The sequence below is a fragment of the Eupeodes corollae genome, chromosome 2 (genome assembly GCF_945859685.1).
Source record: "Eupeodes corollae chromosome 2, idEupCoro1.1, whole genome shotgun sequence".
NCBI classification, from domain to species: Eukaryota; Metazoa; Arthropoda; class Insecta; order Diptera; family Syrphidae; genus Eupeodes; species Eupeodes corollae.
The window spans coordinates 91764425-91789621 of NC_079148.1; the positions used below are offsets into that span (position 1 = coordinate 91764425).

The 25197-nt window shown below is 32.4% G+C and overlaps 2 protein-coding genes across 2 annotated transcripts; both read right to left on the reverse strand.

Annotated features, from left to right (window-relative positions):
* Positions 1–10735: 10735 nt before the first annotated feature.
* Positions 10736–18502, reverse strand: LOC129947854 (uncharacterized). The gene is made up of 5 exons (XM_056058592.1): positions 18356–18502; positions 11735–11847; positions 11458–11644; positions 11258–11395; positions 10736–11157 (listed from the first exon to the last, which is right to left on the reverse strand). The coding sequence occupies exons 2-5, from the start codon at positions 11839–11841 to the stop codon at positions 10903–10905; spliced, it is 687 nt and encodes a 228-aa protein (XP_055914567.1). The 5' UTR covers positions 11842–11847; positions 18356–18502; the 3' UTR covers positions 10736–10902.
* Positions 18503–18929: 427 nt separating this feature from the next.
* On the reverse strand, positions 18930–20050 carry LOC129947855 (flightin). Its single transcript, XM_056058593.1, has 4 exons — positions 19896–20050; positions 19546–19794; positions 19320–19475; positions 18930–19238 (listed from the first exon to the last, which is right to left on the reverse strand). The coding sequence occupies exons 2-4, from the start codon at positions 19779–19781 to the stop codon at positions 19103–19105; spliced, it is 528 nt and encodes a 175-aa protein (XP_055914568.1). The 5' UTR covers positions 19782–19794; positions 19896–20050; the 3' UTR covers positions 18930–19102.
* Between the last annotated feature and the right edge of the window lie 5147 nt (positions 20051–25197).

A 25197-nucleotide genomic window follows, 5' to 3' on the forward strand; every position in this document is an offset into this window, starting at 1 on the left:
GATTTTAAAATATAGTTCTTTAAGAATAAAGTTGTTTCACACATATTTTACTTGCCTTCGCATATATAAAGGAATAAATACTTAGTACAAGTAAAAGAAACGGGCCAGAAAGAGTATATGTATTTTCTATTAGAACCACTTTTTCAACGTACACCTATACATATATTGTATTACGTACAACCTCTACAACTACTGCTTACGTTTCACTTCATAAATTAAATCCAAAACTCACAAGAGCCTGACTGTAACCAACGTATACTTGTTTTTTTTTTTCAACTTTAACGAAAAAATTAAACTGAACGTAATAACTCCATGTTTGCCCTCAAAACTTGGAGGAAAGAAGGAATGTGATTGAATTGTAGTAACTACCTTCTACCTACCAATAACATTCCTTCATTATCATCATAAACATGTCTTTATCTATCTGCATAAAGCTGAGCACGCCAATGAATTGTTTCCTTATTCGTTTTAGACACCTACCTAACAACACAACCAATAGGCGATCGCTTTACAATTTAAACATACATGTTCTGTCTCTTTCTTATCTTCAGATAATTTATTTTCCATCCTGCTTCTTCTAATATGAAATTAAAATAAAGCTATCCAAAGGAAAATTTTTGAACGAACTAGTTGAATACACAAACAATTGTGTTCGTTAAGTATGCTTATAAGTATTTTTCATTTCCGGGATGAGTTGTGTCTTGGGATAAAACTAGCTTACCGACAAAAAATAGTGTGTATTCGATAAGTTCATTCAAATGCGCAAACCATTTCCCTTAGCACAATATTATCATTTTTAGTTTATTGAGTTTTCAAATGAAATGTTTTGTTTTCTTCATCACGTATTTTGTCTCTAAAATAGTGTCGTTCTTTTTGGTTAAGGAAACAAATTAAAAGCTGAGAGCTATGTAGCAAAAATACAAGTTATATTAGAAATCATTTTGAGCCTGGCAGTCAAAATATTGATTTATTGATGTGTAAGTAGATTACGTTGGAAAATTGATCAGGACTGCATCCATTTGCGATACTTTAAAGTATGGCCGCCAAATGTTCAATTTTAGAACTATTGGTGGTTGTAAGAGGATGCAACATTCGTAAAAGACTGAACTTTGGTATAGGTATGTGAGTAGGAAGTATGTTCTTTTAATTTTACAATGTTTACCAAAACATTTGATAGGTCATTTAGGCTCCTTAGATTTCTTTAAAATTAAATCTTTTGAATGCGGAAAAAAAAGGATTTTGTTATTTATTATCCGGAAACTAAAACAAAAAATTTGATTTATCTAAATACATTTGCTCACGAGTCAGAAATTTCGTGCTTTAGAATGCTATTTCTCTTGCTTAGTAAATTCGAACGTCTGAAATTTCAATCGATATCTAAGGTTGACAGGTTTTCCAACTTGTTAAAAGAAATTGGACTTTTTTATTGGGTTCTGTTGGCCTTAATTCAAATCCGACTTCGAAACAAATGTATCACTTCATGTTTTTATGCTATATTAATTTATGAAGAAGTTTTTTTTTCAATTAAATTCGTGATGGTTTTCTAGATCGAAATCCTTTTCTTTAATATTCAGTTGAAATATTTTTATTTATTTCATATCATATTTTTAAAAAAATCTAAAGTTGTTACATTTACCATGTCTTAAAAAAAATTCCTTAAATGGTTTTCAGCAGAAAAAGGCTTTGTTCCTAAAAAAAATTCTATTATATTAAGTGTTTTTAACCTATGTCAAAACTTATAAAATTTGGAAAATCTACTAAATAAAAACAAGAATTGATAAAAATAATGAATATTTTAGTTTATTTTTATTTATTACATCACATGGATAACGCAAAAAAAAGAAAAAAAATTCTCAAGCAATATTGCATATTTTGTTTTCATTTAATGCATTTTACAAAATCAGTCATTAGTGCTTTGTTTCTTGTATCTTATTTTGTATTTATAACGTGCAAATAGTTTAAGCAAAATGACGAGAAAAGAGTTAACAGTGGAAGAAAAAAATATCACTAGAAAATTAAATCTTATAAAGAAAATGGTGAAATTGTGAACAGGTCGAAACCAACAATACAGAAGGTTATAAATCGTTTAAAAAATGAAATAGGGGTAAAAAATAAGCAAAGATCAGGACGACCTCGGAAGTTAAATGAGAGGGATGCGAGGAAAATAAAAAGCATCATTCAAAAATACCCCTTTAAAAGTGTTCCTAAAATAGCCACGAGATTGCGAATAGCTTCAACAAAACCGTTTCTGAGTGGATCGTTAGAAGATCGCTCTATAGATCTGAATTTAAGAATTGCGTTGCACGTAAAAAACCTTTTGTCATTGATGTTAATAAGAAAAAAAGATTAACATTTGCTAATGAATACAAAAACAAAACCTCCGACTTTTGGGAAAATGTCATATTCTCAGATGAGTCTAAATTCAACATCTTTGGCTCTGATGGTAAACACAATGTTTGGAGAACGAAGGAAAAAGCTATTAATCCCGAAAACACAGTTAAAACTGTGAGGCAAGGGGGTGGTGGAGTAATGGTATGGAAGTGTATGTCATCCGCCGGTGTTGGGAAACTTGTAATAATAGAGGAAATAATGAATAAGACTGTTTATCTAAACATTCTAAAAGAAAACCTGCACCAAAGCGCCGATAAACTGGGGATCACGGAAACATTTTATTTCTAACAGGACAACGCTTCCAAACACACCGCTTTAACACTGAAAACGTGGAAAGCGTATAATACTCCCCACATGCTTGTTACACCACCACAAAGTCCTGACTTGAATCCCATTGAACACTTATGACACCACCTTGAAAAACCCATTCGGAACCATGAGATACGATACAAAACTCAATTGAAACAAATTATTATTGATGAATGGCAACATATATCTCCAGATGTTACTAAACTAGTATACTCAATGTCAAATCGTTTAAGAGAAGTTCTGAGATTAAAGGGAAAGTTTAAAGTTTAAACTATTTAAATTAAACAAAATGAATAAAAAATTATGTTTTATTTAAAGTTACCTACACTTTTGTTCTGTGAAATTACGGCGTATTTTTTGTCATGTATTTTTCGTGTAATGAATTACTTTTTTTCTGTTTTTGTCTTTTATTATATTCTGTTCATGAAAAATAAATTAAAACTAAAATATTAACTCACATTTTTATTTTATTTTCGTATATTTTTTGATTTTACCTAAAATAATAATAGAGTACCTTTACTCGTCACTGTATATTACAAATAATGTTGAAAACGGTATTTCTTTAAAACATTAGTTAAAATTAGAGTTTGGCTTCGAAACTAGCACTAAAAATTAAGTCCAAAACATTTTTTCCAAAACTATTAGAGTATAATATTCAAGTTTTTCTCGAAACTTTATATAAATTCAATAAAGACTCATATGTAACTAATGAGACTTTCAAGGAACGATGTAAGTAAGAAAATATAATTCTTAAAATTTTATCAATTTATTGTTAAGTGATATTTTGAGTTTTATCTTAGGTATATTTTAAAAACCTGATGTGATAGAAAAATTTACAGGCGAGGTTTGAAGTTTGACGACGCTACGTTGTTCAGTATTTGTATGGCAGCCATCAATAGAACACGCTCTTGATGAATTTGTAAACTTGGACAAATTTGGTGATCGATAATTTCATTTGGAAGACCTCAGTCCAACCAATATCAAATCTGTACTGGGTCAATGTAGAGAAGGTGTTGTAGGGGTCATGACCCCCCCCCCCCCCCAGGGAGATAATTTTTGTTTTATTTTCCTAGGAATTCTCTTGAATTCAAAACTATCGTATTGCATTAATGGATATGACTCCCATTATATTTGTAATTACTTATTCTTTATTTATGTAGTACCCGTGGCATGATGGTTAGTGCGTTGGACTGTCATGCAAGGGGTCTTGGGTTCAATCCCTGCCTGTGCCACCTTAATTTAAAAAAATTAATTTTCGCGGGTACTGCCTCTTGCGAGGAATTGACAAATCCTTCAAGAGTAATTCTTGTCATGAAAAAGTGCTTTCTCAAACTAGCCGTTCGGATTCGGCATAAAATTGTAGGTCCCCTCCATTCCTGACAACATTACTCGCACACAGGAATGGTTGAGAGTTGTAAGTCACTAGGCCCTGGTTCACAACGGACTGTTGCGCCACCCCATTTGATTTGATTTGACTTATTCTTTATATATGAAAACAAAATTTATATTTTACTTCATTGAACTTTTTTTGCCAAAAGTACTACTTTTAACAGAGGGATGGACCAAGAACATAATATGAATCAGGAAATCAGCCCTTTTCCAATAACGCAGCACAAATTCATTGACCAATGGACTATCCAGGGGGGGGGGGGGGTAGGATCATTATGAGCCAAAATGCTTATGCAGTTAAGTTTTATAAATAAAGATTTTATCTAAAGATTTGTTAGTAATTCAACGACCTTTTCCAAAAATTGGTTTGCTGTCAAAAACAACTAAAATTTCTATTTCACTCAATTTATTTCATAAAATTTGTTTCTAAGATAAAGAGATAATATTAAGGTTCTTAAAAAGAGACTTTAAATAAGAGATCGTCAAATTGATAATAAGTTTCCTTTAAATGCAGAACCTTGTCTTCAATTACGTATCAAAAATTTGTAATTAGTAAAAATTTCGAACTCGAGCTTTTAATCAAACATGACATTACGATGGTAGAAAAGAAGGCTTTTTTCATTTTTTTAATACAAATTCGAAACTTTCTAATTTGTTTCCTTAAATTGGCTTCAATGTAACAAATATTGCAAGTCATAAAAAAATGTTAGTATTTGGGGATATCAACATTCGCCATTGTAATTCGCTCGCCGAAACACGCATGAAATATGTTTGCAAAAACTTCGGTTTGTTAGGGTTGTTTGGTAAAAGAGATCCAGCTAAATGATAGACATGACCCTAAACTTTAAATGTCGGCATACAATCTCCACGTCTGATTTCATTGGCACCGAATAACGTCATTTGGAAAGCAGAATTGTAAACACGAATCATATCAAGAAAATGTTTAGAATCTCGATGAGAATGATTCAAATGACTTTTTAATGGTTCGGTGGATCAGAAATTTCTGCCCATAAAACTTTTCCTCCTGAACAGCAGAGATCTTGTGGTTTTTTAGGCTATTTGGGATCAGTGAGTCAATGATAAATAACAAATTATTTACTAACATTATCGGACTTTATCTATGCCTTAAACCTGCCTTGATATCCTCTTTCATTTAAGAAAAATTGCATGAAAATTGGATAAGAAGTTTCGAAGCCTAACCGTATCAAAGATTTCCTCTTTTGCTTGATTTCAGTTTTATATAAAGGGTGATTTTTTTGAGGTTAGGATTTTCATGCATTAGTATTTGACAGATCACGCGGGATTTCAGACATGGTGTCAAAGAGAAAGATGCTCAGTATGCTTTGATATTTTATCATGAACAGACTTACTAACGAGCAACGCTTGCAAATCATTGAATTTTATTACCAAAATCAGTGTTCGGTTCGAAATGTGTTTCGCGCTTTACGTCCGATTTATGGTCTACATAATCGACCAAGTGAGCAAACAATTAATGCGATTGTGACCAAGTTTCGCACTCAGTTTACTTTATTGGACATTAAACCAACCACACGAATGCGTACAGTGCGTACAGAAGAGAATATTGCGTCTGTTTCTGAGAGTGTTGCTGAAGACCGTGAAATGTCGATTCGTCGCCGTTCGCAGCAATTGGGTTTGTGTTATTCGACCACATGGAAGATTTTACGCAAAGATCTTGGTGTAAAACCGTATAAAATACAGCTCGTGGAAGAACTGAAGCCGAATGATCTGCCACAACGTCGAATTTTCGGTGAATGGGCCCTAGCAAAGTTGGCAGAAAATCCGCTTTTTTATCGACAAATTTTGTTCAGCGATGGGGCTCATTTCTGGTTGAATGGCTACGTAAATAAGCAAAATTGCCGCATTTGGAGTGAAGAGCAACCAGAAGCCGTTCAAGAACTGCCCATGCATCCCGAAAAATGCACTGTTTGTTGTGGTTTGTACGCTGGTGGAATCATTGGACCGTATTTTTTCAAAGATGCTGTTGAACAAATTGTAACCAATAATCTAAATTCATAAAACTCCGTGTTTGTAGTATTTTTCACATCTATAGTCACATTATCAACAAATAATGGAAAATTTACTTTTTGTTGTTTGTAATTGTTCATGAAAAACTCCTGGGTCTTAACGCTTTAATCGAAAGTTGCAAAAGTTTGTTTAAAAACATTTCCTTTCAATTCGATTAGAATTGGAAATAATTGTACAATTGTTTTTACTTACGAATCGAAGTATAGAGCTGAATCTATTTTACTTTACCTAAAACTGTCAGTTTCTGTCCAGGGCCGTCTTTACAATTTTGGGGGCTCTGGACACTTTTCGAAAATGGGGCTCCTGTATTATTATATAAACATGTTATGTTGTGTAATACAGGTATACAGAAAAAATCACATAACTTTGAATTGATATTAATGCTTTTAATTTTTAAACATCTTAATTGTTTTTAATTCATAAAAAAGATAAATAGTTATTGCAGCATTTAAAATATAAAAAATGTAAAAATAAAAACCAAAAATTAATATTTTATATAAAAATTCAAAAATAAACAAAATTTAAATAACAGACAATTAAGTAAGTTATTGAGAATGTAATTTAAAGAACGATATAGTGACACAGATGATATTTTTTAAGGTAAAAGAAATTTTGAGATTAGCAAAATCATTGATCACATCTTCAAAATCGATGCCTCTGAGGAGTTGCTTTTGATTGTTATAAGCGACAAACATGTCAATCTTTCTTGAATCATTGTAGTCCTGAGCTCGTTTAGATTCTTTTTAACATAGAGATGGAATGTTCCCCACAGCAATTGGTCACCATCATACTTAAGAAAATTCTTAGTGCAATTTTAACATTTGAAAATTCAGGTTCAATTTTATTATAAAGCTCTCGAATGTTCTGGTCTATATACCTCAGCGATGGAGAGATGTAAAGGTAGTTTTCATTCCCAAGGCTGGCAAATGCTCGCATGTCAACCCTAAAGACCTAAGACCTATTAGCCTATCATCTTTCATTCTCAAAACTCTGGAACGATTGATCGATATCCATATACGTAAAAACATTGAGAAGAGACTATCAATGTCTTAGCACGCTTACTGTAAAAGGAATTCGGTAGAAACAGCCTTGCACACTCTGGTAAGAACTATCAATTACTCCCTAGAGAAAAAGAATATACTATGGTGGCTTTCTTGGATGTTGAGGGCGCTTTCAACAACGTCGACACATCCACTATCACTTCTGCTATGCCGACCTTAAACGTCAAATACTCCATCTGTGAGTTGATTAATCTAATGCTAAAAAAAGCAGGATCATCAACTCTAGTTTGGGAGATTTTTGCACAAAAAGGTCTGTCAGTAGAGGCACTCCACAAGTATGGTGGACTGCACTGGAGAAAGTCACATACTACGACAAACTTAGCAGAGTCCACCGCACTGCATGTCTCTGCATAAGCGGGGCATTGAGAACCACACCCTCAGCAGCGTTAGACACTCTCCTCCATCTGACACCCCAGCGATAAGACTCGACGCCTCATCTCAAAGGACCAACAACAATGTGGGGCACTCCATCATTTTGAACCTCTTTGGTTCTATGCCAAAATACATAGACTACACTATTCCTTAACCCCTATTTGGAAAAAACTTCCAGGTATCCATTCAATCCAGAGATGAATCGGAAGACAAAAAACTCCTGGATAACAAAAGTATTCATTTTTATATAGATGGATCCAAGACAAATGAGGGAGTTGGTAGTGGTGTGTACTCAGAAAAGCTTAATCTAAGCATCTCATTCCGCCTCCCTAATCATTGTAGCGTCTTTCAAGCGGAAATTTTAGCGATCAAAGAGGTTCTCTCCTGGCTAAAAGAAAACTTGATATCAACTTCTGATATCCGCATCTTCTCTGACAGTCAGGCTGCTATCAAATCCCTTTACGGTGTCTCAACCAAATATCTAACTGCCCTCGATTGTCGATCGTCTCTTATGGAGATGGCGCAGCAATTTAACATTCACCTCTGTTGGGTGCCGGGCCACAGAGACATCACAGGAAATTGTAGAGCCGATGAAATCGCTAAAAATGGAAACGTCATACCTATTACACCTGAAAGGGAGAATATAGGTATACCGATAGCTACATGTAAACTTATGCTAAAAGAAACAACTTTTGCGATAGCAAATTCTAGGTGGCACAACTTACCAACATGCGCAGCCACAAAACTCATATGGCCTTCACTGGACCTAAAGCGCTCTAAGGACTTCTTATCTCAAAGCAGACTTCATATTAGCTCCCTAATAGGTGTTCTTCCGGGACACTGTCTTATATTCAGACACGCAATACGACTTGGTGTAGCCTCAAATGACTTCTGTAGGAGCTGTATGGACGAAGAAGAAGAGGAAACAATCTCTCATCTCCTCCGCACTTGCCCTGCTCTTTCACTCAGACGCAAACTTCATCTGGGGACTACTCTTTTGATAATCCCAGTGAACTAGCTAAAGAGGATATCAAATATCTTCTTCGCTTTATAAAAAGCTCAAAATGGTTCGACTAGTAAGAAGTAATTCTCTAGATTCATGTGGAATCACAATGGGCCTTTCTCTTGGCCTATGTGCGTGGATTTTAATCCGCAGCCACGTTAACATAACCTAACCTAACCTCTAGAATGTTGTCAGTTTTTTCATTTTCGTGTCGATAGTTTTCAAGTAGTCTTTAAAATTCAGGAATTCAGCATGTAGTTCATCTCCGTTCACATCTTTGGTGTAAAATTAAGCAAAAGATTTGCAGTTCTTTTAGGCATTCTGAATTCAGATTTTTTAATCGAAAAAAAGTCAAAACGTTGGCCAATCTTGTTTCAAATGAACGCTTAGTGTGTCGACAATGTCGACAGTCAAAATTACTAAGGGTCCAGAGACGTCAAAAAAGGTCTGGAGTGAGCATCTACACCTCATACTTTCAGAAAGGTCCTTATATTCGAAATCCGTTTTTTTTTTTGTCTGGTTGATGATCAAAGTTATCAAAATTGTCCCTAAGCCCAATTATAAATTCATCTATCCCACTCAGCAAATTGATTGCAACATCCAGGGTAATATTTTGTTTTTGGAAATGTTTTGCAAAGACTAAATTTACCTGTCCTAAATCGTAAGACATCAAAGCTTCTTCAATTTCTTAATGACCTTTATATAAGGTGCTTAGATCATCAGCTCGCGCCGACCATCACTTTATCGATGAGAAAATACCAAAATAAAGTTACATATACAGTTTTTGAATAAGGTCAAAGAATTTGGTTGCTTCTAAGACACACTCAGCGACATGTACTCCTACCAAGTTTAATGAGTGCCCTGCTCATGGTACAAAAGTGGCAAATTTACATTTTTCTTTTGTTCTTGCTTGCAGACCAGAAAACCTTCCTGACATATTAGCCGCGTTGTCGTAGCTTTGGCCTCTGCAATCTTCAGTATGGTTTCCGCTAAATTAGCAGATCTATGTTCGTTAATTGGAATAAAGTCCAAAAATCTTTCAACATGCTCGTGATCTTTTACGTAACGAATAATAAATGTTAGTTGATCAACATGAGACAGATCGGTTGTACTATCAACGCTAATTGATAAATATTTTGCCATTTTGACTTCTCTTACAATTTTTTTCAAAACCTGTCTTCCCATGACATGAATAAATTCATTACAGATATTTGCTGAAAGATAACACGCATGACCACTTCCTGGATTTCCAAATTTGCTTAAATGATCTATGAGAAACGGGTCAAACTCGCTAAGCAACTCAATGCATCCCAAATAATTCCCGTTATTAGAAGATCCGAGGATCTCATTGTCACCACGAAATGGAAGCCCTCCCGAAGCTAAAAACTTTACAACAGCTACAATCCGCTTCAACACATTTCTCCAGTAACTTACGAGTACGTCATTTTGATGTTGTGATATTAATTCAGTATTTACTCCACCTGTCACTTTTGTTCCTGCTATATACAGTTCATCATAGATTGTCCAGGGGCAGAACTGCTTTCATGTGAAATAATTATTTGATTAATGTGTTTTAATTTGAATCTAATTTCGTAGGGAATGTGATTTAAATTGCTCAGCAAAGGTTGTTGTTCAGCAAGGAAAGTACGAATTCTGATTATTCTTTATGCATCTAAAATTGTATCGTTTTATTTTTGTTCTTAATAATAGACTAATAGAGGTTAAGTGATGTTTCAGCAATTTGGGGCCCCTAGTGATTTCGGTGACCTGGGCCTGGGCCCAGTGGTAAAGAGGGGTCTGTTTCTGTCAATGAATATAATGTTTATCTTAAATTAATATAAAGTGTGGGCCATCTGTGGTTTCGATTGAAATCATAGGTATTGAAAGCTGTTTCCCGCTTGTAAACGTGACACAGTCAGTATCATAACTAATGTATTGAAAAACTATTTCCAAAGTCCGTTAAATTTCTAAATTACCAAGACGTGAAATCTTGGAGATGTCAATTAGCTAGCTTGGATACAAGACTTTACATTATTGCAAACAATCCCTTAAAATTGAAACAATTAAAGCCAATAAACCATCAACCAGCTTGACGGGACGGTCAGTTCAATACTAACTAATAAAAGCGTACATTCCTAATCGTTATATAGAAAAGAAAACAACAGATAAATAAGGTGTTTTATTTAAGTCTGAACCTGAGTACAGTTGTAGTATTTTTGTTAGATGTATTACAAAGGATATTTTTATAAATAAGAATTAACATTCTCTTAGCAATCGTAAGTATCATAATTTAAGTTTTTAATTATAATTTTGCAGTTAAATTTTTGTTATTTAAAACGTCACTTTTTTAACTACTTTGGTAGATTCAACACCACTTTCACTTAGAATTTTCTTAAGATTTGCTGATCGTTTCTCCCTTTGAACTTGCTTATCGAGCCTTTCTGACATTTCAAATTCGATATTAGCCAATCTTTCCTTAGTTGCATTGGCTCTTGAGGATGCTGATGTAGCAGTTGAAGTGGATTTAAATATGTCAGCTTTAGCTGCGCTCAAATCATCAGTTAAATCATCAAAATCGTAACTTATCTAAGAATTGAAGAAAGAAAGAAATTAATATTGGTTGACCTTTTTTGTTGTTAAAAACGGAAGAATTCTGAAGCCAAGGATTTAAAAAACAAAAACTTACCTTAGGTTTTAAGAAACGACTTGTTATCTCCGAGCTATTTGACATATTTCTTTCCTTTAGTGCTGTGAAGTCATCCAAAAAGCATGATGGACTTTTTGCTCTTTTGATATCACCCATTCGTCGCATTGAACTTCTTATCTTTAAATTGTACACAAAAGTAACATTATTAAAACGTGCGAATTTATTTTTCATATATTTACGTCTTCCTCGGGTTCATCATCGAAAATGGGTAAGGAGGCCCTAGAAATAGGTTCCTTAGGAGTATAGTCAAATATGGAAGGCTCTTCGTCGTGTAATCCTTTCTGGAAAATCGAGTTGCCTTTAAGCAAGTCATCAATATTTCTGTTTGGTTTTGATAATCCAATTGATTCCGAATCTGAGTTTAGGCTTTTAAAAACAAAATCATGTTTTATTGTAGGTGCTTTTCATTTGTCAAAGTATTTTTGTACTTCGGAATGCATTAGGGTTTATACTAACCTTCCAAGATGCTTCCTATCAAGGTTATCCAAAGTTGGTTTATAGTAGCTTTCACCAATGTTATAGTTAGCGCCATAAATGCGGGTTCGTCTTGGTCTTCCTGCCATTATTATCTTGAAATAAACCAAAAAGGTATTCTATTAGACATGTTTAAACTAGTATGAAAACATAAAAGCCAAAGAGCAGAAGCCTACAACTATCTACTGAGACAATCTGTTGCTAGATTCTGCAATGCCATAACATAAATAACTTCAGAGATCGCAGTGAAATAGTTGTTGTTGGTGCCAGAGGATTTATTTGATATCACCAGACATGATTGTTGACAGTTGCATGAGTCACTCTAGACTCTAGTTCTTTAAGATCTTTTTTGAAATATATATGAAAATAAAATTTGCTTTTGAAATGTTTATTAAAAAAATTGGCATACTGCCAAATCAATTCAAAGATTAGCCATTTTGTCAAAATTATTGGCATGGAAAATAAAGATTTGCATATGTCAATCACTCATATGATTGACACTTCTCTGTTATTAGCTGAGTCCGAGCAAATAATCAATCCAAAAGTCGACCTACACGTGCTATCCTGTATCTATTTAGTTGTGACTTTTCTTCTCCATCAGAGTTATCAACACTTAAAGGCACAAGTTATTGCATTCTTAAAAGATATAAAACTTAGAATTAATAATAATTAACCTAGTGACTAATTTCATTCTTATAAAATCGAACTCAGTGCATTTCTTGATATTTTGTGAGAGTTTTGCTTTTTACCAAATAATTTCTGAAAATTAAAAATATATTCACTGATTATGATTAGTTTCAATGAAAACAACTATAACCTTCCTATTTACCTAATTACTTGACATACATTTTGCATTCGGATTTTGAGCGACAAATTCAAGTTTACTTTTGAAATTTGTAAATAATGATCTTATTTACGCTTACATTTTGTAAAGCCGTTCAATAAAAATCCTACCTTTCTAAAAATTGAGAAAGATATTTTCATTGGTTATTTCGGTAGAAAAAATATCGATTGATCAGTTTCAAAATATTTAATCAACTCGGAGTTCCACTAACTAAGTAGACCAAAAATAGCTTTTAATACCAACATTATTAGTATTTTAAGCTGTGTTCACTACAAATTTGAAGGAGAATATGGTTTATAAACCAACCCTGAATTAGAGAACAAGATGTACATTTCTGCACCATTAGATGCAGATAGATGTTTTTGTCTGTTTCTAAATGACCTTCACATGAGACATAAAGAATTAACAGAGAAAATCCTTTGAGCTTGTCATATTGGACTTGAAAGATGCAATAGTGATTTGAAAGTTATTGAAATATATTAATGTAAGGCGTTTGTAAATAGGAAATATATCTACTTTATTCGAAATATTTACAATACTAATTTAAAAAATAAATCGACAAATCGATAATATCTGTCAAATAAATTATAAGGGTTTCCGTTGGTAAAATAAATCAATTTATTTTTCATCTTGATCTGTCGAAACACAAAATTCACAAAATCAATTGATTTATATTTGATTTAAGATCAAATCTGCAGATTTACCACTCTTTGCATTAATACTAATATAATGATAAAAAATTGTTTATATGGAAATTCGACAGCTATACTATACTCGTCAACACCTGCTACTCGTAGAAGTTTTACTAACACAATAAAAAATGGCAAAACAGTTTCAATAGTGTTTCATGTGCCACGAAAAAAGATCTATTTTTGACGGAAATCTAAATTTACAAACAGAAAACCGAATCAGTCTTATTCAAGAACATTTCATCAATAATTGATTCCTGACACAAGTTTAACAACACATTATCAATATGTATGAAACATTCCAATGCCATTTCCTGTCGTCAAAGAGTGGTTTGTTTTGAAAAAAAAACATGACATTGCAGCAAATTAATTTTGTTGTTTTGTGCAAGTGTTAAAACTAATATTTATTTTCTAATTGAAATGGCATTTTTTTTCTCTCTCGAAACATTAAACGTACACACATTTTTAATTTCCCATTGGAAGTTATTGTAATCGGTCTATTTGTCGAATTGAAAATTTTGAAATTTCCCGACGTTTCAAAGTACCTAGAATCTAAATATTTTTTTTTAGAGAGATGTCTGTGCGTGTGTGCTTACGTACGTTCGTATGTTCGGGAAGCTTTTTTCGTCGTCCAAATCTCAAGAATCATTAGAGATATCGACTTAAATACATTTTTGTATACAGATAATAATGCAGAAAGATGCAACAAGGACACTCAAGAAAATAGAGCGGACGGTTTTTTACAATAGCTATTTAAAATGATTTGAATTACCAAACTAGTAAAATTTTGAACTAACATTGAAAAAAATTATTGTCATCTTGAATGTTTAATGAACAAAAACTGATTGTATCTCCAAAATAATTGTCTCCATCGAAGAATACAGTTTTTGATATTCAGTAAAATTTAAAAAAAAATGAATTTTTCAAAAACTAAAAACCTATAAAAAAACACTACTTAGAGTTATTCAAAATTTATATTCGACTCAAATATCTTTTCAAAAATTAAATATACTACCTTTATACAAAAATATGGTTTTCGACATTCAGTTAAATTTATATAAAAATAAAACAGCCAGATTTTTTATAAAAATTAAAATCTAAAATATTAAAATATGCAAATAAGGTACAAATTGACATTTGATTCTCGATATATCGTGAGTAAATTAAGGTATAGACTTCAAAATGATTGCATTTTGTGCTAAATTGGGTTTCAACACGTAAGACACTGTCTTAGAAAAATCAAATCTGAATGTGCATATATGTATAAGAAATGAAAATTTTCAAGAAATGCTGCTAAATTGATAAAAATTTGTTTTCGACTTAAAATCTCATTAGCAAAAATAGATTTTGAAATCAAACTATTTTATCATATACGAAATATTGTTTGGAATTTTTATTTACTTTCTTTGAAAAAACAAATCTACAAAAAACAACAAAAACTGATACGAAATGGTTGTTGACTCAAGTTTAATAAGAAATAAAATTCACGACTGGATTAAGAGACAACAAACGTATTTAAAATAGACCAAAAAATTGAAATTCTCAATTAAATTTTTTCTAGAAAATGTGTATTGAGTGAAAACTCTTTAATTAGAAACCTAATTTAACAAATTGTCAAATACATTTTTTTTGTAATGTATTCTCATACATCTTGTTATGAACGTTTGTATTATTTATTATCTTGTGCATTTATTATTTTTTTATATTGTTTATTTATAAATCATAAAATGTACTTTTTGTTTATTTATTAATTAATGTATCGAATTATATATTCTTTTTGTTGTCTAATTATTTATTTATACATTTTTTCTCCTTTACTAATTTATATTTATTTATTTGTGTATGTATTTATTTGTTTACATATTTATTTATTTATTCATTTATTTATTTATTGATTTTTTATTTATATATTTACTTATTTATTTATTCACTTCTGTATTTATTTATTTATTTATCTATTTATTTAATTATAAATTTATTTTTTCACTGATAAAATAAATCATCGAAATTTAATTTCTATTAAATTTAAGCATTACCTATCTGTGATACAATTATAAACAAAATTCGAATAAAAGTTTTTACTTTGCAATGTTTTCCTTCAAACTACAATATTAGGATATTACACGTTCTGTTTAGAAACTAATTATTATTTTTCAGTTGTAAGTTACAATTTGATATCATATCTCTGTGCTGTGCAATGGCTTAAAATTATTGTAAACTCTGTAACTTTCTCTTTGCCAATAAAATAAAAAATCTATCTAATCTAAAAAGTACCTACATATATAAGATTTAAAAATATACCTGTAAAATAAGTTTTTCTTATGTAATTTTGTATGTATACAAATTTTCCATTTTTTCGTAAAAATATTTTTGCAATGAAATTTAGTCTGGACTAATCAGCATCGTATATAATTATTTCGTTAGCATGTCTCCCTTTTTCGATTCTCATACGGTACTAATTTCAACAAATAAGGTGTCAAAATAAAGAGAATTTTCCGTAGACTATGCAAATTGTATTTTATTGAATATTAATTTATAATTTGTTGAAACAACTTAACTTTTTATTATAATACAAATATTACATACTCAGAAAATATTATCGAGCTCTTCCCGAAAATTTATTGTAAGCGCCAAAATAAATTTGATCGTAAACGACAAATCAAAAGTTTACTGGTGGTCCTTGATACAACTTGTACCCATAGTCAGTATTAAAAATTATTAATTATGCTTAAGTTAAGAAATGGCAATAGCCTTCAATGTGTTATTAGCAAATTTTAATAACTAAGATTTCTTTTTTTTTTGAAAATGTCGCTTACGATAAAATTACGGGAAGGGCTCGTTTTGTTAATGGAAAGGGTTTGTGTATTTGATGAATTTATCGAATACACACCATTTTTTGTCGGTAAGCTAGTTTTTCATCGCAAGACACAAATCATCCTAGGACATCTCATCCCGGAAATGAAAAATACTTGTAAGTATACTTAACGAAAACAATTGTTTGTGTATTCAACTATTTCGTTCAAAGCTTTTTCCTTTGGATAGCTTTATTTTAATTTTACATTAGAAGAAGCAAGATGTAATATAAATTATCTGAAGATAAGAAAGAGGCAGAACATGTATGTTTAAATTGTAAAGCGATCGCCTATTGGTTGGGTAGTTAGGTAGGTGTCTAAATCGAATGAAGAATAGTTCATTGGCGTGCTCAACTTTATGCAGATAGATAGAGAAAGACATGTTTATGATGATAATGATGGAATGTTATTCTAAGGTAGATGGTACCTAATACAATCCAATCACATTCCTTCTTTCGCACAAGTTTTCAGCGCAAACATGGAGTTATTACGTTTAGTTTATTTTTTTCGTTAAAGTTTACAAGAACAAAAGCATACGAACAGGTACAAGAAATTGCAATTCATGTTTTGTTTACAGTCAGGCTCTTGTGAGTTTTGGATTTAGTTATAAAGTGACACGTAAGTAGTTGTTGTATAGATTGTACGTAACACCTAGACAGGTATAATGTGTACACATACATTGAAAAAGTGATTCTAATAGAAACTATGTATACTCAATACATTGCTAGAAAAGCCAATTCTGCACCTTGGTGATTTTAAGCCATGTACAGTAAAAACAAAACTCATTACTTTATTATAATATTTTAGTAAAGTTATTTAAAATAGAAACCTTGGACTCCTATTGTTATTTAGTTTAATGCACGTATTTTGCAACAAAAAGAGCTGGATTGACGGGATTTGTCGGAATTTTAAAAAGCAGAAATGCAGTTGATCGAGATTTTTAATAAGCGGGATGATTTAAAAAAATCGGTGTTTTAGAAGACGAGATTATACAACTTTTTTCGGAATTTTTAAAAAACGGTATTTTAAAAAGCGGGATTCCGATACTCTCCTGATTTTTTCGTACGTGCCCTTCGGTTATGTTATCGCCATAATAAATTATTTGAATTAATTAAAATAAAAATGCATGTTCCATCCATGTTTAAGTTCTGCCCTTAACACCTACACTTCACACAAGCAATTATTTGCAATTTTTTCATTGGTTAGAGTTCATTTTTGCTAGCAAAAGCCGACCGAAAAAAATTGAAAATTTTATTTTTAAAAAAAGTAAAAGTTTAGCACCTGCTACAATTTGTTTACAATTCAACATCAAACAAACAAAATATGTTTATATTCACTGAAGAAAATTTCTTCTTCATCCATCCATCCACCTCATAATTCTTATTAATTCTTCAATTTATAAACAGTGCAATACACCAAAAAAAATAAGAACATTTTATAAAATATATTTTCCTTTTCGATTTTAAAAATAGAATTCTCAATTGTTCTTTCGCATTTTATATCTTCTAAAAAGTGATATTTGATCTTTATTCTTCGTCTCAAAACGCAAAATCTTAAACCAGCTTAATGAAAATACTATACCACTGACCCTGATTATAATATCTTGTGAGATGATAATTAAAAAATTCTTGAAGATATGAAGACGTATAAATTATTACCAATATTAATTCTGTAGTAAAAATTTATAATTCATTGATCAAAATCATTATTCATTGATGAAAATAAAAATGAAAATGAAAACAAAACTCTTACAACACTTCCCAAAAAAAAAACCGATGACTCCTGCTTTTTTTTCTCAAATCAGCCAGTGACTGATATGGTTGCAAAAATAGATCGACACGAAATAAAAGAAAATAAAACCTCCGAACTTTTACATTTTTATGAACTCGAACTAGATTTTGAAAAGTAATTTTCCTTTCCTTTCAGTTATGAATCTAACGAACTAATAGTAGAATACTCTAAAACCTTTGGGTTTTTGAATCACTTGGAGTATTGGTAGTTTTTGAAAAAAAAGTGTGAAGGTTAGGTAACGATTTCGAACTTATTTCTTGGTATGATCCCGCACTACGTGGTTTTTGAATCTTTACAATTTTATTTCTTAAACTTAAATCTTACTGTCGAAATATGTTTTATGTAATTATTGACTATGATAATAGAGTTTTTTTACATTATTTACTTAAGTATATTTTTATGTGTATTTTTGTTTTTTAGCACTCACTTTATATTATTTAAATCTAAGAATTCGAATTCGAGAATAATATTCTTTAAAATGGTCCAAAGCTACCTAGTTGCAATAAAATACTGAAAGCTTTTGTTATTTTTTGATCGAATTTACCCCGCATTGTAGTTATTTTTAAATCGGATAATTTTTGTGCGTTTCTTGTGAGCTAATTTGTTTTGTTTATTTTGTCATACCTACATATATATATAGATAGTATAGATACTATACTATATAATATAAATAGTTCGAATGGGATAAATAGACTTGAGGAGAGGATAAGATTATTGTGGGTGTTTGTTTAAAGAAGAAATTAATTGCAAAATGCTGCAGGTATTTTTGTAGAGATAGTGTCAGGAAAAAAAAAAGATTTAATTAATATCAAGATACTTGAGAGTGATGAAGATGATGTTACATAAAAATGTATCTCAAATTCACAAGTGTAAAAGTGTCCCCACACCCACAAATATTTTTGCTAGATCAAATAGCTTCTATAGTTACATAAGTCTCAAAAATTAAATTTTTACACAATCTTTAAATTGGTATTTATTTGAATATTAAAAAATATTTACGATTGATGCTCTTTGAGGTTATATTTACTTTTATTATAATTCACATATGATACAATAACGCTCTACCTGACACTTTTTTGATAAATAAATTGATACCAATTGTAGTTTGTTTATATTTCGTTCAAATATTTAGGTATATAATAAAGGGTTTTCAAAAGTAACAAATTTCCTTAATTTATAAAACACGAGAGTATTTTTGATTAATGTAAGCCTTGGTATGATAATTGTGAGTTCTAATCGAGGCTGCTAAAGTCTGAACCAAATGTGTATCCTTCTTGTTTGAAAGCGAGTACCGACTTGGTGACCTAGCACTGAAAGAACAGAAGTGTTTTTTTTAATATTACTTGTTTTCTGAAATAATGAAAGGGATTCAGGAAGTTAATGGTAGGTACCTGCTATTGCTTGTTCGGAGTACTCTTTCAGCCCACGTTTGTGCTCTTGGAATATCCCTGTCAACTCCTACTTGTTTTTTATCAAGATAATCAATAACGTCATTGTAATAGTTGGTTCTGTAGTTGTACATATACTTGTACTGAAGGAATTTCGGCCTAGGATTAAGATTCAAAATTAAGTAAGAGTTAGGTTTTAATTATGTTTTTTTTTTTTGATAAGAAATACCTGACCCAGTGTTTGTACAATTGAACCGGTTTTCTGTAACCATCGTCCTCTGGTGGAGGAGGTGGTGGAGCTTGTTCTTCACCTTCTGCAGGTGCAGCAGCTTCTGCGGCTTCGGCTTTAGCCTCACCAGATTCAGCTGGAGCTCCTGCAGCAGGAGCAGCTGTTGAAGTATCCTGGGCAGCAGGTTGTTCACTATCTCCTTCATCAAAACCCCATGGATCTTCTTCATCAGCCATATCGGATCAATGTCTTAAATTAAAATTCAAAATTTTAATAAAACAATTTAGTAGGTTCGTAGTATGTAATATTAAAAAAAAAAAAACAATTAAAAATTCTAAGCGTATATTCACATCAAAATTTGTTGTTCTGGGTTGAAGGAATAATTTGTTGATACTAACTAATCTAATCAATTTTCTCGAATGCATCGATAGCAAGATTGAGCCAATAATGAATTACATGGATTATATAACTTATTTACTTTCTTCTTAAAACCACATATCTAGAGTACATAGTATAATTAAAACGAATGCTTGAATAAATAATAACATTATAATGCGATTCATTCAATAGAGCATGCTGAAATTCGAAATTTACATTATGTAGATACTCTATGTATATTTACCATTTAGGTACCTGAACCTATTTTAGACGATGCACATAATTTATTGTGAACTTGTTTCTATTTATATTTTCTTTGTTGTAAATAAAGTAATATAAGCGTTAGTTTTGTGCTGTTCTTTGGTAACATAGCACTTTTATGTTGGCCTTAAAACAAAATAATGAGATCGAAATCGAAAGATCGGCGAAGAAATTTCAAGAAAGTAGCGCTCTCTTACAAATTGAATCGGAATCGGCCCACGGCCATATTACTTTGAAAAACAAAAAATAAAGTATATTATGGTAGACTGAGTATGTACGTTTTTAATCTGGTAATTTAAGTCAATTTGATTTTATTAAAGAACTACTAAAAAAAAGACAAACTAATTGAGGGAAAATTCCTTTTGCAATTGATTAGATTTGTTTTTATTTACCTAAAAACAACGTGGGAACAATTTCTCACAATTATAGAATTGTTGCGTTAGTAACAAAAAAAAACGGGGATGCGACCCACATTGATAACTTCCCATCTCGCCTTCCGATTTGTTTGCTCAACACCTTAATCAAATTTTCATAACAACATTTAATGGGGGATAAATAATATAGGGTCGTCCATTAAATAAATAAATAAATTGGGTGGCGCAACATTCCATTGAGAACTAGGGCCTAGTGACTGACAACTCTCAACCATTCCTGCGTGCGAGTACTGTTGTTAGGGATGGAAGGGACCTACAGTTTTAATCCGAATTTGAACGGCAAATTGGAGAAAGCACTTTCATGACAAGAATTACTCTTGGAGAATTTATAAATTCCTCGCAAGAGGCAGTACCCGTGAAAAAAACTTTAGGTGGCATATGCAGGGATCGAACCCATGACCTCTCGCATGACAGTCCATCGCACTTTTTTTTTTTTTTTTTTTTAAATTAATTTTTATTAATTCATTCTTAAACCTATCTTAAATCTAGACAAAAATTCAAACTAACAACTAGCCTAATTATCCATAACTTGCAACTAACTTAATGGTCCCATACGGACACTCTAAGTTAAACTATAACACTTAAAAATAATGCCTTTCGGCCCTAAGATCTATTTTACTTCATTTTAATTTTATTTATTTTGTATTTATTAGAAAATTATGAGAAAAAACTAATATCAAGGTCCTTTTTTATTTTTACTTAAAAAACTACTTAAAATTAGGTCCTTAAATAAAACTTAAAGCTAACTTAAACTACCTATTCTACCTATAAACTACTTAAAACTAGAACAACCACAGCAGCAAATCTAACGTGTTTTGTTTTTATATTTTACTGTCTTTTTTGTATGTTTTTTTTTGTTTCTTTGTTTTTTTTTTCTTTGATTTTTTTTGTTTTTAATTTTTTTTTTTTTTTTGTTTTTTTTCAATTAATTTTTTTTGTATTTTTTTTTTGTGCCACCATGCCTATTCTACTTAAAACTAAACCCTAAAACTATAAAACAAGTATGTAAGCCGGCCAAGGCTTAAAACCCCATCCCGACTACCCACTATCAAGTGCCGATTGAAGCCACCAAAACTGGTTCTCCTGCTTCACCCTATCAGTTCGGTCCCGTTCGGACACAGCCCTACTGAACCGAAGGAGCTCTGCTCCACCTTGTGCCATGACGTCCCGATTGTACAGGAGTCGCCTATCCACGGTTCTTCGTCTGACGTGGTAGATTAACGGAACTGCCAATCTATCCTGTATCAGACCGCATTTGTCTAAAAAGAGGAATGCCTCTGGTGGAATGAACCCGCTCAAGCGTGCACTTTCAAAATACTCGTCGTTCGGATAGAACGCCCCGAAAATTAAATTGTTGGTCGAAGACATAGCTCTTGCAATGTGACCTCGAACGAGTTTTATCACGAAATTGTCAATTCTGTTGATTCGAGCCCCGTTGTATAGGACCTCGTTGGAATAGTAATGCACATAAGAAGATTCGGCTGTTCGATATAAGCCGGTACAGTGTCGTAAACACTGCCGCTCGAACACCCGAAACTTCTCCATCTGGGAAGGGGCAACGTTGAACCACACAGGACAACCATAAACGATCATTGGCCGTATGAGGGCCATGTAGCAAATTACCTTCACTCTGGGGTCAAGCCGACTGCTAAAAAACAGTCGTTTCGTCAGAGCGAAGACTCCTCTGGCCCTGGTCAGAGCAGCATTTATATGTCTGTCGAAATATAAATACTGATCTAACCAGATACCGAGGTACTTCACTACACTTTTGCTCGCCAATGGCTGCCCGTGAAGATCAACGATGACCATCTTGCGCCAATTCTTACACGTATCCCTCGTGGCCCCCAGCCAACGGAGTCCGGAACAGAATTGTCTCTGACTTCTGGACATTTATTTTCAGTTTCCAGTCGTCGCAATATCGCACTAACCATCATACCACGGGTACTACAGGTCGTCCATTATGCGGTTTCAAAAGTAAACGTAAATAAAACACATATTTAATTATTTCTGTCATGATATTTCCTTTTTATTATAAAGTTTGAACGTTGACATTTAAAAATACTGCATCATTTAAATGACCACCACCCAAATTGTTGCAAGATCATTTTTAAATACCTTTTGTCACATACAGTACTGTGCAAAACATTTGAAACTAGAAACTCCAAGGTTTTTCTTTAAAAAAAAATTGTTCAGAAAATCAAACAGAAAAATCCTTTCTTTAGTTTTCTTAACTCTTTTGATATTACGTTATAATTGTTGGAAAAAAAGGAACACTTAAACAAAAAATAAATAACTAAATACTTTCATAGTTGGTTAAATAGCTGAGCAAAACATTTGCAACTTAGATCTTTAAGATCTTACAGCTAAATTTCAAACCATTTTTTTACTTCAAGGCAAGGAAATGTTAATATTTAATTACATACCCTTTATTTTTTTATAAAGGGTGTATATCTTATGGGTATTGAAGCTATAACCGTTTTTCTAATGTCATTCCACTGCCTCTGAATTCCAGCAAATATGTCACTCTTGTACTTAAAAATGTTGCTCCCAATACTTCTCTTCACAATCTCCCACAGGCTCTCTATTCGGTTAAGGTCTGGGAAATGGGCTAGCCATGGCGAAACCTCAATCTTTTTTTCTGCAATTCGCTTTGTGGCCAACTTCGACTTGTGTTTGGGATCATTGTCATATTGGAACGTCCATTTCCCAATGGGCATAAGGCAGCATGTTGTTATAAAGGATGTCTACATAGTCTTTAGTCTTTAATATGCCCTCCAATTGTCAAATTGGTCTGAATCCTTGGCCAACGAAGCAGCCCAAGACCAAAATGGATTCACCTCTATGTTTGACCGTTCCTTTAGTGTATTTGTGTATTTTAGATTTAGCCTCTCACGTCTTGGCCTTCTGACATGTTGTTTTCCACCAGATCCGTGCATATTGAACTTTGATTCGTCAGAAAACAAGACCCCTTTCTGGGGACTCCAATTGAGATGAGTTTTTGGAAAAGCCAAACGAGCTTTCACATTTTTTTTAAATAAATGGTTTTTTTACTATTTGAAAATAACGCAATACGGCCTGCAGTGTGCGGCCGCGGCGTGTCAAAGTTAATTGGTCAATGGGTAATGGGGACTCGTAAGTTCAATTTTTGGTTCCCTGGATGATTCCGTGGGTTTTGGGAAATTTGTTATTTTTCAATCATCTTTTGCCGTGGTGCTTCGAGGCCTTCCTCCTCTATGATGGCATAACACCTTTTCACTTTTAATGATTCTACAAATATTTGATTTTTTAATGGAATATTTTTTGAAATTTCTTTTTGTGATACTCCTTTTTTGAAAGCACTTAAAATTCTGGATTTATTTTTTTGCAATATTTGTTGTATTTGAAAACTATTTTTTTTTAATATAAAGATAATTTATCTTAAAAAAACGTTTTATCGATCAAAGTCCCGATTAAAACTAACTAAACAAATCAAGCTACAAGTATAAAATAACCAACCTCAAAATAAATCCGATTAACCGTTATCAAAATGAGACGAAAAGAGAATTGGCCACTAGTTGCAAATGTTTTGCACACCTGAAATAATTATTGGTTTTGTAAAAGCAGTGCATTGTAGAATTTGCCTGTGGATCAGTGCTTTAAGATTGTGAACAATAAGGTGACACAAAAAAGTCTAGAGCAAAAAAAATAATTCGATTGGTATTGATGGTTGCACAAATGTTGCACAGTACTGTATGTGTTGGGCGGTATCTCAGCCATAACTTGACGAATGTTGGTTTTTAAGTGATCAAGAGTTAAATGTTTATCTGCATAAACACGGTCTTTCGCATAGTTCCACAAAAAAAAAAACGTCCAGCGGTTTCAAATCGCATGATCTTGGTATGGATAGATGATATCGCGACGACGAGATTTTACACGACTAGGAAGTGTCTCTTTCAATTAAGATATAGATCTAGTTGGGTGGCATGTGGCACCGTCTTGTTGAAACCACATATTCTCAAAGCCGAATTCTTCAATAGCAGACAAAAAAGTCCGTTTTCATAGGACCATAAGCCTCCGAATTGATAGTGGCAGTTGTTCCATCGTCGTTTTCGAAGAAGTAATGGCTGAATCACAAACACGCTTCAGCTTCGGCTTCACCTGACTTTTACGAGTTCAGCCATAGGAATTTATTGCATGCTATCACCATGGAGCTTCGACCTCACGTTTCGTTTGACCATCGTAAGGAAAAGAACGTTATGTGACTCCAAACGGAAGCTCTAGTTCAATTATCTGAACATTTGTTTTGTCTCCACAGTTGTAAAAAAATGTCAACAAACAAAATATTTGCTCTTTGGAGGGATGAAATAGACACGTCATTTAAATCAGCCTTGAAGCAGGCCTACAGTAATACAGACGAATCCGAAGCTGAAGCGTGTTTGTGATTCAGCCATACTCAGGACCAAAGACTGAACCAAACAGTGACTTTTTGTAGACGTAGTGGCCTCTCTTAAATTCCTTCAGGGTTCACAGAATCCCAAAAAAGACAGTTTTGTTAACATACCCACCGAGTGACACAGACAATAAAACAGAGAGATGAACA